Source organism: Sorex araneus, chromosome 3, assembly GCF_027595985.1.
Source record: "Sorex araneus isolate mSorAra2 chromosome 3, mSorAra2.pri, whole genome shotgun sequence".
NCBI classification, from domain to species: domain Eukaryota; kingdom Metazoa; phylum Chordata; class Mammalia; order Eulipotyphla; family Soricidae; genus Sorex; species Sorex araneus.
Window position 1 is genome coordinate 180,110,878 of NC_073304.1, and position 15,597 is coordinate 180,126,474.

The window sequence follows — 15,597 nt, forward strand, 5'->3', positions numbered from 1 at the left end:
AATTTGGAATAAATCTGCATACAGACCTAAGCATATAAACCAGAGTAGACAAAAGAGAATGTAAACAAATGTAAACACAGACCATTCATTCTTTTACTTGAATAAATATAAACACAAAACTCCAAGTTTCTGCTTCCTTTCTGAGTAGTACTTTAACAGTGACTCAGTTTGATGTCAGTATATTTGTCTAATACTACAGGGTTAGGAGTGAGAAGGAAGAAAAACAAGGGAAAAAACATCAGATTATTTGCAATTCTATTCGGGTGGGGGGGTACACGTGGCAGTGCTCAGGGCTTACTCCTGGCTCTGTGCTCAGGATCACTCCTGGCTGGCCTCGGGGGAGCATATGGGTGCTGGGAATTACATCTGGGTTGGCTATGTGCAAGGCAAGAGCTCTAACTGCAATACTACGGCTCCTGTCCCTGTTTGCAAGTTTTAGAAGATAAAATATCTATTACAGAGTTGTTATAGTGGTAAACAATTCTAATCATCTCTTACTATTTTTAATTTAATAAATACATGCTGCTTAATTTTTAAAGTTACAAACAATGGTGGTGAGTGATCTAATTCCATCAAATGGAATGAACTGTACTGATATGACAAGTATATTTTGATATGACAAGTATATTTTCAGTTTATTATAAAAAACCTCAATACTCTCAGAAAAATGCCAGTAATATGTTGATCCTGTTTAAAATTCTTCTTCTTTTTTTTTTTGGCTTTTTTGGGTCATACCCAGAAATGCACAGGGGTTACTCCTGGTTCTGCACTCAAGAATTACTCCTGGCAGTGTTCAGGGGACCTTATGGGATGCTGGGAATCGAACCTGGGTTGGCTTAGTGCAAGGCAAGTGCCCTACTCCTTGTCCTATCCCTCCAGCCCCTTTACAATTATTCTTTTGGTTTAAATTAATGAGATTTATGCTATTTTTTTGTTTCATGCTTATACAAGCCATAATCCAACCCAATCAGACTTCAGACATATGCCACCAACCACACAAACACCGAACAGAACACCGACTGACCTTGTGTGTGACCCTGCTCATGCCCCCACAGGGCTCTTACAAAGGAAAAGAAATTCTTTCCAAACATAACCCTGCACTTCTGTGTTGATCCAGCTGACCACCCTTTCAAGGAACTCTGTATTCTTAGGCCGGAACTGAACCCATTAATTTCACAAATTATTTCAGTCAAAACAGGCCATTTAAATAAGTGCTTCTTAGACATGAATGAGGAGTAAACTTGAAGAAAATTTTCAAATATGTCATCTAAAATTATTTAAAGAACTACTTAAATGGACCCCTAGTGTGACTTTAAATCGTTTTAACAATATGATCACTTACAACTAGACAAATACCAAGAGCAGCATTAATTCTTATTCCTTCAAGGTGATTATGAAACAATATGCACTATTATTTTAACAAAATGAAGATATAATGTTGAAGCAGAATCACACTTGCAATCCCAACATGGTACTGAATGATGGGTAGGGCATGGTATATTTTGAACCAGGTATACCGAGACTATCATGTGATTATTTAGTTCTTTCATCACTTCTCCCCATTTGTACTGCTGTCATATCCTTTGGCTTTCCTTGCCAAGACACATCTTTACACATTACATAATCCTCTGTACACGCTAATTAGCTTGTGACAATAAAAGTGATCCTAAACTCTTTTGCATCAACATGATTGAAAACAAGAAGGCAAGCACACGCGCAAAGATCATTTGGAAGTATTCTCTCACAAAGAGATTATTTTAAATATCCAGAATATGCCTGTTGTCTTAACATGGAAATGAAAATGCAGCCCTTAAAATTCATCACAGATGAAAACAAAACTAACTAGCTTAATGAAAATTTTGCTTTCTTCATAATCTGGTGAAATTCCCAACTGGAGCTGAAAGAACAAGGATAAGAAAGATGTCTCATCCTACTGAAATGAATTCTGGATCTTTTTTTTTTTATCATTATATAGACAAAAAGCATATTTCATCAGTTCACAAAATATATCTCACAGTTAACTATGAAATGTCAATATTCTTTGTATCATCTGTAACTTTGAAACAGCCTAATGTTACTAGTTTGAACTGTGAAACAGATTTCTTACCTTTTATTCTCTCTGACTGCTTTGTCTCCTTTCTTCCAAGAGATGGTTGGTTTAGGAGCGCCTTGGGGTTTGCACTCTATGAGCACTTCTTGGCCTTTGGTAACAATGATTGTTCTCTTCAGTTGATTCAGTGCAAAAGAGGGAACTGAAGCTATTTTAAAAAAATGTTAGTTATACCAGAAGTAATGACAGGTCTAATGGATGACACAAGATTTTGTAACAATTTGTGTGTGTGCGTGCGGGGGGGGGGGTGGTGGTGGATAAAATTCTATTATATCTATACAAAGGCACTACTACAAAACTTAATTTTAAGCGACCACCATATATGTGCATGAACAACTGTTCTTTCTGCTGGCAGGTGAATATGGCATATAATGTACATCCACAGATAAAACATCTCAAAAATTTATATGCTTAAATTATGATTTGGAAACATTGATGAGCAACTTAGACAAGAGGTATAAGAACCAAGCAGAGAAACTTTAGACTTCCTTAAGAAAATTTGAGGTGATGTGTGGAATGATATCCTGTGTCATCCCTTTCTTATCTATGATTCTTAATTTGATACACATATGACTTTAATTTTAAAAAGCTGAACCTAGTTTTATAGAAAAAAACTTTTTTTGAGGTGTTGGGTATTAAACCCAGAGCCGAACTCATATGAAGCTGGGTTCTACCATTGAGACATAAAAAAAAATTCATTTTAAAGAAATGGGATTATTTAAATTTCAATAATTTTTAATTGATTGTAATTATTCAGTAGGTATTTTGATTCATTACTATTATAATTATTGTACAATTAATTTTTCAAGAGTCTTATAAACCTAAAAAAAGGACTGAAAGACTACTGTATCTTGAGATATTTACTAATAACATCTGACAATTTTATAAGTATTCCTTGTCCTTTGTGTATCACTGAGATACATGGTTCATTAAATAATATTATGTATATGCAGCAGAGCTGGGCTAAAAGTTGAGAGAAAAACTAAGGGACCATGGAGGGGAATATAACACTTCTGATTATCTACTAAGAGCAGAACTTACTGAAATATTTGATAGTGTTTTTAAAAAGTACACTTCAATCTAAAAGACTGGCATGCAAGCTGATGGAGTACATACCTATTTCCTTGGTTAGGATGGAGGAGATTTGGGTGGACTTTTGAAACATGTAGAAGTTTTTCATTTAATAAATTGATTTGTGATGGTTTGTATCTAGCTGATAAGGTAAAGGATAAGCTCCTGGATTCCTGAATTAACAGCTAGAATTAATATCATGCTTTGAGAATGTAGGTGGGGGAGAAGGCAGCATACTTAGGCCCCTGAGAATACCTGGGGCCCCCTGGGTTGAGATCACGGAAGCATCTTTCTTTGTATTACAAATACTCAGAGGCGAAATGTAGCAATGGCCAGGGTGGAGAAAGTAGCCTGCATCCAGGGGCCAAGGCATACTCTCTCTGAGCAGTCTGTCCGGGTGGGTTTAATCTTCTGGACCTGACAAGGGAAGCAGCCTTAGTGGCCAGTGCCCTTCCTACCTGGAGAGCAGCACCCGACCACCCTGGCCTTCCTGTCTAGGGCAGGGTGGTGGTCCCAGTGCTCTAGTAGGAGGGTCTTGGGGCTCTGCTGAAGAATCCTGCCTCAAAGGGCCACCTGAGTCTCCTCTTGGGAGAATGCTTAAGGTTGCTCTGCCAGTGGGGAGAAACTGCTCAAAGTGACATTCTGATCCTGACTGTCAGGAGATTCATCCTGCATTCCTTACATGCTTTAAAAACAATACTGTGGAAAAGACATTCTGCGTAAACCTCTAAAACATAAAACTAAAGCTATAGAAAAATCTTATGAAGAAAAAAAGTAATGGGACAAACGGTACACAATAAAATTTTGCCCCTGAAGCTTAAAAAGTATATCAGCAGGACATTTTATTTCCTTTTTAGTCATATAATCGGATCTTACAATTTTTACATCATAAACCTTAAGTATAGGAAGAATTAGAGCATGAAAAGTCGAAACAACCTTTTCCCTACTTATTTATTAGAAATTGCTTACCTAGAATCCTCAGCTCAGCACTGGCATAAATGGCTCCATATTTATTTTCAGCCAAACACTGATACATGCCAGCATCTGATTGATTCACATTGTGGATCATCAATATTCCATTAACCATCTCAACCCTACTCTATAATGGAATACAAAAAATTAGATACAGGAAGTGAACAAATTAGATCAAGAAAATAAAAGCCTCCAATGAATACAGTTAAACATTGTTTATAACTTTATGCTCATTTTTTATTAGAACATTTCCTATAAATTAGAACTATTTCTCAGTCTGAAAGAAGTAACTGCATTTTCCTGAGGAGTGTATCCTTATTTTTGAGCTATATTCCTTTAAATTGGTATATGAGCTGTGTGTGAGATGTACACTCAGCAGCTGGGGTGAACTCATCTTAGAAAAGAGAAGTACGGTTCTTGGTTCTCGCAGGGTGGAAAGAACTGCAGTCACTGGCAGACGGGTCGAGGTGACAAAGGTCCAGGTCAGTAAGAACCCCTTTAGAATGTATATCTTACTAGGAACTTGCCTCTCCTCTCACTTCCCAGCAGACCAACTCAATAAATGAATGCACTAAAGCTGCCCTGTGGCAGGGCTCTGGATTATCAGCATCCAAAGTATGCGCCGTCCAGGCAGTGCTGGCCCAGTCGGGAGATGCGTGTGCAGGCTGAGGTGAGCGGAAATGGAGATGGGGAGCACGTTTCAAATGCAAATTTTAAATTTCAAATGTTGTTAAACACCCAGGTGTCATGTTCCTAATTCTGAGCAAATGATCCTTTCAGTATTTTGTGCAAGTGCTTTGATTACCTATCAACAGAGATGCCAAGCAGTTTGACAGCATTTTCAAAACACACCCGTTCCCTGAGCAGGCAGGGGGTGTGGGTGGGGCTGCCCAGGAGAGGGAAATACCAGCAGAGCACCCTTCTCAGGTTTGTTTTGGGTCTCAGTATCCCTAGCCCTCCCTCAGCATTTTCTTTTAGCTGCTCTTTAGATGCTCTCCTGGCAGTCTTCTATGTATATGCAGTCTGCATTGGCCCTATTTTAGACTGAGAGAGCAGGGGAGAGCCATGATGGGCAGGACAACGGGAATGATGTGATCCTAGTTTTCACTGGACAGAGGAGCAGCCGGAGCTCTCAGAGACAAGTAGCAGACAAGCAACCCCTTGGAGACCATGGAGTCCCAACAGACCCGATTTGGAACTTCATGTTTCCAGACTTCCCCAACTCTTCCCTCCTTCTGCAAAACTCTCTCTGGGACAGAGTTAGTTCCAATCATTATATCATCTTGCATCCTTCTGAAACTGAGTAGTTAGTGAGATTTTTGCAAACCAAACCATTTTGCAAACTGAAACAATGGTTTTTTGCAAAGCAAAAACATTTTTGTTTTAAAAATGTGTAGTCGATTTACAGACACACACACAAACACACACACACACACAAGACATGGAAGACTGTGGGTAGCAGAATCACGGGAGAAACCCTGTCGAGCACAGCTGTGAGTGAGAGTTCTATTGCTAATTCATCTTCCAGGGGATAGGTGATCTTGGGCAAGTCATTTCTCCCCGGGAGCCCCCTGCAAAGTGGCAGCAATGGGTTAACACTCAGCTAGACAGCCAGGGAGTCAAGCACAATCACTGATATTTCCTGTGTATGTAGAAGGTTGAGAAAGGCTAAAGAACCAATGTAATACTCAGAAAAGTAATGTGGCAACTGATGTTCCAAGTGGCACTCATCTGTAGTACTTCTCACCACGTGTATTCGAGGCAAAGTAAGAAACAGTTTTCGAGCCCCCTGAGAGAGGCTGGAGCCACAGCGGGGGAGGTACCTGCGGTGTCAGGGGCGCTCCATTCCGCAACCAGCGGTAGGTGGGCCGCGGCTTGCCAGTGGCCTTACACTCCCAGCGCAGGGGGCTCCCGCTGTCCAGCTGGGTGTCGTTCAGCTTCTCCACCCAGTGAGGGTACGCTGCAAGGATGCAAGCATGGAAGCAGGGGGTCACATTCTCAAACACATCACCAAATTCTGAGTTCATAGGAAGACACAAACACTCATCACATCAAAACCTTTGGACTTCAATTCATCACCTACCAACTCCTACAGATGTCTGAAAGAAGAGAGAACAGTGGAACTAGGAATTAAGTGAAGTACTAAGTGAAGTACTGGTTAAGGGAAGTACTAACTAAGTGAAGTTCTCCTGATTTGGAGGCAGCAGGAGTGGACACTGGAAAGTCGGGCTGCACCCTCTGAATCACTGACTGAGTGGACACTGCGAAGCCGGGCTGTACCTTCCGAATCACTGTTACTACTCCCAAAGGGCACCTGAACAGCTTTGAGGAACACTTGTTTGGGGGCACAGCCAGCTGTGCTCAGAACTTCTTCCTGGAGCTATGCTCAGGGATTCCTCCTAGCACAGCTCAGGGGACCATGTGTTGTTCCAGGGCCAGACCTGGTCAGACATAGGCTCTGCCAGTTGTACAACTCTGACCTGAGAACAAAATAACTTTGGGGGAGCAACACACCCAGTAGCATTCAGGGTCTCTCCTGGTTCTGCAACCAGGAATCACTCATGGCAGACTTGGGGGACCATATGGGGTGCCGGGATCTAAACCAGGCCGGCTTTATGCAAGGCAAGTTCCCTACCTGCTGTACTATCTCTATAGATGAGAAAAATATTTAAATTCAGTTATCCATGTAATTTTTTATATTTTTCGTATATATATAAATTATTCACATATATTGAACACACACATTGAAAGCATTTACAATTGCAACAGAAAGATTACTTTTACAGAGTGAGATATGTAAATAGTGTGCAGCATAGAGAAATTAAAATTAAAAGGAGATCTCAAAAGTTACTAAACTTAGAGAATATTAAATTAAGAGAATATAACTTGGAAGAGAAAACACTAGAATAAAAAAATACTTCTTCAAACATTTTTTTTATTTTGCTTTTTGGGTCACACCTGGCTCTGCACAGGGGTTACTCCTGGCTCTGCACTCAGGAATTATCCCTGGCGGTGCTCAGAGGACCATATGGGATGCTGGGAATTGAACCCGGGTCGGCCGTGTGCTAGGCAAGCGCCCTACCCGCTGTGCTATCACTCCAGCCCCTCCTTCAAACATTTTTGACTAACCTACCACATGGCATAGAGTCCTGATTCCAAAATGAATTTTTCATATGAACCAACAAGTGATTAATAAAATAAAAATGAGCTTTAATTAATAAAATTAAAATGAAATCTTTGGCTGGTATTTACCGGAAGTATAATTTATACAAAGCTTAGTACTCAGAATATGGAGACAAATAGATCACAATGTCCACTTTCTGTCCACTCAAAATCCAGTAGATGAGAGAGAAGTGCAATTAAAATATAATTAAAATTCCTTAAACAATTCTATAGATAAAAATGCTCTACTGTACTGCCCACAGACTCTGAAAAGTAGCTCATAGCTTATTTTAACTTGTCAGACCGCCTATTTTAGGGTGCACGCACTAGGAGAGACATCTGCCGCTAAAAACCCAGGAGTGATGACACTCGCCAGATGCGATGCACGTTCCCAGCTACTTATATAACATGTCTGAGTCCCAGATTACTCTCCAGGTTAGGTTTTAAAAACTCTAAGCAGATGTGCATAAAGAAACTTGCTTATTACCTCTGGTTATTAACATTCTGCATATTATTGATAAATGTTCATTACCTTTTATTGCTTCTATAGACTAACATGTTCAGAAGTCAACACTTTATCTCATAAGTAATATCTAATATTATGCTCAATATCACGATTCTAATATATGGTCATGAAGAGGTAAAATAATATACTGGAAAAGTTATAAAGTTGGGGACAGAGAACATAGATTCAGATCTCAGTCCTTGACTAACCAGGACTGTTACATAACTTTAATGAGTTTCATCTCTAAGTGTTAGGTGGTAGTTCATTTTCCGGACTGGAGCGATAGCACAGGGGATAGGGCGTTTACCTTGCATGAGGCTGACCTGGGGTTCGATTCCTCCGCCTCTCTCGGAGAGCCTGGGAAACTACAGAGAGTGTCTTGTCTGTAGGGCAGAGCCTGGCAAGCTACCTGTGGCATATTCAATATGCCAGAAAGAGTAACAACAAGCCTCACAATGGAGATGTTACTGGCGGCCGCTCAAGCAAATTGATGAGAAATGAGATGACAGTGACAGTTCATTTTCCAATAGGTTATAATGACGATGGAGTATAATAAATATTGGTTGCCAGCCTTCTTAATCCATTGCTTTCACTTTTTTACTGTTGTCCATGTATATACATTTGTATATTTTGTAACAACAAAATTTAGAGAGAATTTATTTAAAGAAATAGGATTGAATTTTTTTCATGAAATTATTAATCAGAAAATCTACATTTAAATGTGTTCTGTGATAAATTTTGACTGAACTTTCAAATCTAACAGCTTTATAAGTGGATAAACATAATTTTTTAAGGAAGAATAGAGAATGAGATCTTAATAATAAGACTTTGAATGCATTAATTAGGAATGCATCTAATGAATGCTTTTCATTAGTGTTAAAGTTTCTCTAACATTAATGAAATAGAGTAAACAGGAACTTACTATTCCCAGTCCCATCCCCATTCATTTCTTCTTCTTTTTTCTTTTTTTGGTTTTGAGCACCCCACAGTGTTCAGGGTTCACTCACGGTGGGGCTCAGGGATTGAAATAGAGTAGTTGCATGCAAAACAAGCACTTTAATCTCTGCACTATCTCTCCAGCCCCTGCCCCATCCCCATTTCATATCTTGCTCAGATACCCAGTATTTTACTATAGTACCTCCCCCATCTAGTCCCCCATACTTGGAGGTGTAGTTTTGGTGTCCTTGTTAGTTTGAATATGGACTCTGGTTCCACTGCATACTATAATGGGACCTGAGTAATAAACTCCTTAAAATATGTGCATTTCCCCATCTGTCAAGCATAGATACTAATTCCTAGAGGCCATTGTTGTTAGCGTACACTAAGCACCTAGTAGCAAAGCAGTGTCTAAAACAGGAGCTCTTGGCAGCAACTTGTTCCCTTCATCAGATCTTTAGTCTCTTGACTTTTGTGGATGCTTTACATTTGAGGAACAGTGTGTACACCTCATCATTAATCTTCGGAATAGCATCTAGTTATGTAATAAAAACTATTCACTGAACACCATGCTCAGCACTAAAAACATAAAATGACTTTTTAGTTTTATAAATTTTATAATCAAATTGCAATCATCAGAAATCATTAATAACTGCACAGATGCTGGTGAGAGATTTCATAAACATAAGGAAACCTATATTGCACTGAAAAGAAAACTATTCCTGGGTACAGCATGGAGCACCCTTGCCTGGCACACATCCGACCTTGGTTCCATGCCCACATCCCACATGGTCCCCGGAGTACCACCAGGAGTAAGTCCTGAGTGCAGAGCCAGGATTGACCCCTGAGTTCTGCCAGGTGTAACCCAAAGCCAAAAAATAGAAAAATAAAACTGATCCTTATGGGACACTAAGTTAAATCCAATGTGATATTTTTAAAGAATTGTGGTTAAAAATATTTATTCTAAATATTAAAAATATTTTTAGTTAAACAGTTTTAGTCAAAATATTTAACTATTTTTAGTCTAAATATTAAATACAAATTACTCAGTGACAGTGACCTTTGCTACAGGGTGAAAAAGTACTAGTTGGTGGAACACCTGATATATACATCACTATAGTGATGTATATATATTTGTTTCTACAACAATAATTTTCACTATGATTTTTTATTATCTTTAAAACTGATTAACACTTAGCTTCTTTCCTTCCTTTTTTCTGCATTCTTCCCCTTTCTATTTCTTCCTCTCTTTTTATTTTCTTATTCTTTCTTTACTTTTCACTTGAAAATGCTTTGATAGGCTAGATTCAACCTATATTGGAAATACAATGACTATGAGTTTTTCATGTACAGTTACAACTAGGTCTTTTGAGTTATCAAAAATTAGAAAAGACCAATAATCAAGAGATTAATCCCATAAAACGATGATATTAACAGAACACTCTCTGTATCACTGTATCACTGTCATCCCATTGCTCATGGACTTGCTCAATCAGGCACCAGTAACATCTCCATTGTGAGACTTGTTGTTACTGTTTTTGGCATATCGAATACGCCACGAGTAGCTTGCCAGGTTCTGCCATGAGGGCAGGATACTCTTGGTAGCTTGCCGTACTCTTCGAGAGGGACAGAGGAATCAAACCTGGTCGGTCTCATGTAAGGCAAATGCCCTACCCACTGTGCTATTGCTCCAGCCCAACAGAACACAGATTTAATAGAATATGTTTACAGTTTACCCTAAGTTCAATTACTTCCCAAATCATCTTAATTCTTGCTAGTTTACTTTTTCTTCTCATGAGTATTACTTTTCAGACCCATGTGTCTGTGTTATAATATTACACATTTACATTGAGCTTATCTTTTTTTTTTTTGGGTGGAAGGTGTGGGCCATGCCTGGTGGTGCTCAGGGGGCCATATTCAGTGCTTGGCATCAAACCTGGGCTGGCCACATGCAAGGCAACCGCCTTACCTACTGACTATCTCTTTGGTCCTGAGTTTCCTTTTCTAGGAAAAAAATCTCAGTGATTATCTATTCAAGGCGATGCTGCTCTGTGCAGGCGTGTCCTCATGAGGCTGACCTAAGGGAACACTTCGTTGAGCACCAGGCGAGTCCAGAGACTGATTTTTAGCAGCAGATTCCCTGGAGTGGGTCTGCCAGCAAAACTGACTGAAAGTGATTTTTCAATGTTTTCCTGGCAACATATATGTCTGTGTGTAAATGAGGAAGCTTGGGGTATAGTGCGTGAGGAGGGGTAGTGCCCTGTAGAAGTTCTATCCCAGGCTGTTTAACTGAATTCTTATCAAGTATGGGTTATTCTTCACGGGAGAAATATATTTAGGGCTTATCCTAATAACTGTAGGAGAACCAGACATCATGCCTTCTGTGTGTGTGTGTGTGTGTGTGTGTGTGTGTGTGTGTTTTAACTAGCAAGGTCTTTTTTCATAATTTTGTAATTTTTATTTTTAAATTGAGTCCCTGTGAGATAAACAGTTACAAAGCTGTTATGATCAGGTTTCAGTCATACAGGGATCCAGCACCCATCCCTCTAACAGTGTCCATTTCCCACCACCAAGGACCCCAATTTCCTTCCTGTCACCCTACCCCCTTCCTCCAGTCTGTCCCTATAGCTCTATGGCAGGCACTTTCCTTCTCACCCTTGAGTAGCAAAGTCTTGACTGAACACTTGCCTTTCAGAATCAGAGGTTTTGTAACAATTCAAGTGGCTACTGAGAGAATCAGCTGACATGATGTAGATGTAGTTTATGTTAACTATAGCCAATTTAGGGTATAGAAGCTACCTTTCCCCCATAGTTGAGAGAGCTTAACAATATAAGAAAATAAACACTTTGCTTTGTGGATTTCTTTGACAAGTAGTAACATTTGTGGCTCAAAAATAACCAAGCTAGTACGGCATTTCAATTTGAAAAACTTTTAAGTGACTCTATACCTATATCTTCCTGCATGTTTTCCCAGCTTAACCTTTAAACTACAAATCCTTTGGACAGCTTCCCTGAGTAATCCCAGTCAAATGAATAGATCCTGTTACCAAAAGTCTCTGGCCATGCCTGTATCTGCTAGGCTTTGCATTTATTCCAAACCAGTTTTAGTAACAAAATGAGAGTTTTTGTTACTAAAACTCTTTTTGTTACTGAAACTCTCCTTTAGTAGCAGGTACTAAATAAACAATAACTGAACCAGTGGATGAAGGAATATCATGTGTATGGCATGGTTAATTTGTTTCAAGTGCTGAATTCCTAAAGGAGTTAGTGTTAAAGAAAGACAAACAGGTTGACTCCAGATGTTGAGATTTCAGAACACTCTTTAAGAGTCTCTGAAAAGGCCAGGATCAGAGATCCTTTGCCTATTTCCCCGTTTCCTGTGACCCATGGGTCACATCCGTAAGCCACCTCCTGCCAGCACCAGATAATCTCATCATCAGCCACCATCCAGATCACACAGCTTTTTCTCCTGGGAGGGAGCAACATGATGCCAGCCATAGCCATGCGACCTGACCCTGTGCCAGCTTGTTTCACTTGGGGCGCCCCAGAGGGGGTGGGTGAGAGCCCTCCCCACCCCAAGGGACCCAGCACTGGTAGCTGAAAACCTCCAGAACCCAACTGCTTCCACGCTCAAGGCCGCTCCCCACAAACTCAGGCCGAGGCTCAAGCACAAGTGAAAATATTCCTGGACTGTGTGGCAGCATTTGTGGCCACACAACACATTATAAGATACTCCCTATTCATTCTTCAAGAGTATTACACCACATTTGATAGGGTTCAAATAGTAGGCAACCAGTCATAGAGGGAAATATATATATATAAACATATATATATGCATATATACATATTTCCAGATATTTATACAAAAGCTCACATCACTCAACCTTTAGCAACATGTTAGTGATATCCTAAAGAATGTCTTAATGGCCCCTGCCAAAACAGAACAATCTTCACACTGTTTCCTCTATGGATACTTTTTTGTAGCATTTTCAGTGGTTTTTCATAATAGACAATACAAAATATATTATTTCAGTTGTGCTTTGGGACAAGGATTGGAATTGGGATGGAAACATCCCAAATATGGTGGTGGAAAGGTGTAATGGTGGTGGTATTGGTGTTTGAATATTAAATGTAATCAAACATTGTGAACTACCTTATAAAAAAAGGAGTCTCTGAAAAGGATATTAAGCTTTTCAGGAAAATTTGTCTTGAGATACAGCATCATAGTTGCTTTGCCAAATCAGCCAGATACAAAGTGGAAAATCTAATATTAGAAGTATATGTATTTGCTTCTGTTGGTGTTGTAAGTCAGCTTTACTCTAGATGTCCCCTAGAGGCTCCAGGATATTCCAAAGAGGTCATAAGTGAAAATCAGGTGAATGGAGGGGTGTGTGTGTGTGTGTGTGTGTGTGTGTGTGTGTGTGTGTCGGGCGGGGGGGAGTGCCAGGCTAGGGGCCGGCTGGTAGGACAGATGGGTCAGAGAAAGGAAACAACATTGAGAAACGCTGCTGATTGTTATGTTTCTCTTTATTTCTGATTGCTTAAGGGTTCTCATCTTGGACATTAGAATAACCATTATTTTTAATGTATGTTATAAAACTGAGTACGAAATGTGGATGCAATTTGTGCAAGAGCCTTGACCCCTCTACTAGCTCTCTGGCCCTAATATAAATACAATTTGGGATCTTTATAAATAAAGGTGATATTGTAGGTATTTTTTGAAGTAGACTTTTCCCCCCATTTCTTACATAAACCTAAATGTGTCTTTGCTATTCAGACATGATAAAAACACTTTAGGCTGTATAGTCTATTTGTCAGACAGCTGCAATGGTTCAGGCCACTGGTCAGCAAAGTGTTTTTGTAAAGAGTATGCTAGCAAATATTTTCACCTTTGCAAGTCAGCTGGTTTCTGCCTTAATTAGCTAATTTGTGTATGGAATGAGAAAGCCCACCGAGATACGATGTAAACAAATGGGTGTGGCTATATGGCAATCGAATTTTATTTTCCTTTTTAAAAAACTTATTTTTAAAATCAGTTTAGTTAAAAAAGGAAAGCTTGGCAGGATTTGTTTTTGCACAATTCCCAATTCAGTAATTTCTGATTGAGGTCAATGAAAAAAATAAGTTAAGAGTTACAAGATTTTTTTAACATACCAGAGGATGACTTTTGTGCCAGGAAACAAAACTTGTATAAGATCAACTCTCTATACTATACATATGCTTACTAATTCCCTATTCGTTTTAACCTTGAACCATTTATATACATAAGGTAATTTTTACATGATGCATTACCATGCAAAAGAAGTACAAATGAATCATTACTTATTCACTATATTAACAAACAATATTTAGAAAATATTAATTTTTATCTTCACACTTGACTCATAGGACTAGAATGTACATATTGGCTGTGAATACTTACTGTAAACTTGCAACTGTCCACGGAAAGAGTTTTTCCCACGTGCATTTTCTGCTCTACACTCATATATGCCTGCGTCCTCCAGTTGAATGTTGGGTATTTCCAGCACTGCCTGAGATTTCCGCAGACGAGCCTTACTAGGAATATAACCACTAACCTTCAGCCATGTGATTGTTGGAACCGGGCTACAAGAAGGACAGAAAACATCATTAATACATTTTCTTCTATTAGGGACACAGATTCTGTTATCTGGTACTTTGAGTGCCTAATAGTCAGTGCAATAAAGCATCATCACAATTAAGGATCACAATTGCTTGGTTATCTTCCATTTTCACGTGGAGTGCCTGTTAAGTAGCTAGATTACAAGGAAGATGATTTCTTTTTCCTTTATATTCACGAAGGCAATACAGAGTCAGGATTTTATATATTTTAAAACACTAGATTTTATTTTCCTCCCTTTCCTGTAATATTTGAATTATTATCTTTGTCATATAATTCATTCTCACATACTTGAATCTGTTTCAAGCTTCTCAGTTCTGTCCCACTGATTTACTTATCGCTCTCTATATTTAATGCACTTTTGGCTCCAGATTCCATCTATTTTTTCTATTTGCTTTCTCACTACTTTCTTCATATCCCCTGACCTAGAAACACATTTCTCTGTGTGTTCCCAATCATATCTGTTAAAATCCCACTAATCCTTTGAGAACTGTCCTAAATGTCTCCCTCTTCAGCAGTCTGTTCTTATTTGTGTAGTCAGCTGAGATTTTTTCTCACTTAAAATGACACTGGGTTTTGTGTACATGACTCGCATCCTTCTAACAGTCCACCATGCATTAGGATTGCTAACAGTAGACTCTTTCCCCAATGATTTTCTTATAGGAGTGACATCAATGTTTACAACTGTAAACAATTCCATGATGAATATCTTTGTGTGTTTCTGAATACCTTTCTTATTTGTTCCTTTGTGATAAAACATGAAACTGGAATTCTTGGATTAAAGAAAAACACAATATTTGCTTGTTTGTTTAGGTACCTATCCACTATCCAGAAAACCAAACCTTGCATTTAGGAATAACCTTGATGTTGGCATGACATATTGTTCTTTAAATATGCACTATAACTGACCTGAAATTTTTTTGTTTAGAATTTTTGCATCTATATTTAAAGGTGAGATTGTCACTTATTATGTTCATGTATATATATTTTTGTTAGTAGACAGGTGCTTAGTTTGTTGGCACAATAGGTTAGTCAGTTTGGATATCATAGTGGTGGATAACAGCATAGTTTGCATGCCATACTATACCAACCCTCTATTCTGCTTCCACTGAAATAGAAGAGCCATTAGGTCCTGTGGCAGGACTCCTGGAATTCTCACCAAAGTCACCGGAGTCTTCTACCATCAGTGAAGCCTAACATACA

At 39.0% G+C, this 15,597-nt stretch overlaps 1 protein-coding gene across 6 annotated transcripts in view; it reads right to left on the minus strand.

Moving 5' to 3' along the window:
• CNTN5 (contactin 5) overlaps positions 1 to 15,597 on the minus strand; it is an 832,499-nt gene that overhangs the window by 210,448 nt on the left and 606,454 nt on the right. For all 6 annotated transcript variants that reach the window (XM_055129785.1, XM_055129784.1, XM_055129781.1 and 3 more), the window contains 4 exons: positions 14,179 to 14,360; positions 5,977 to 6,113; positions 4,151 to 4,280; positions 2,108 to 2,258 (listed from right to left, as the gene is read on the minus strand). In XM_055129785.1, the coding sequence (XP_054985760.1) occupies positions 2,108 to 2,258; positions 4,151 to 4,280; positions 5,977 to 6,113; positions 14,179 to 14,360 (600 nt within the window). The remainder of the gene's footprint in view (positions 1 to 2,107; positions 2,259 to 4,150; positions 4,281 to 5,976; positions 6,114 to 14,178; positions 14,361 to 15,597) is intronic.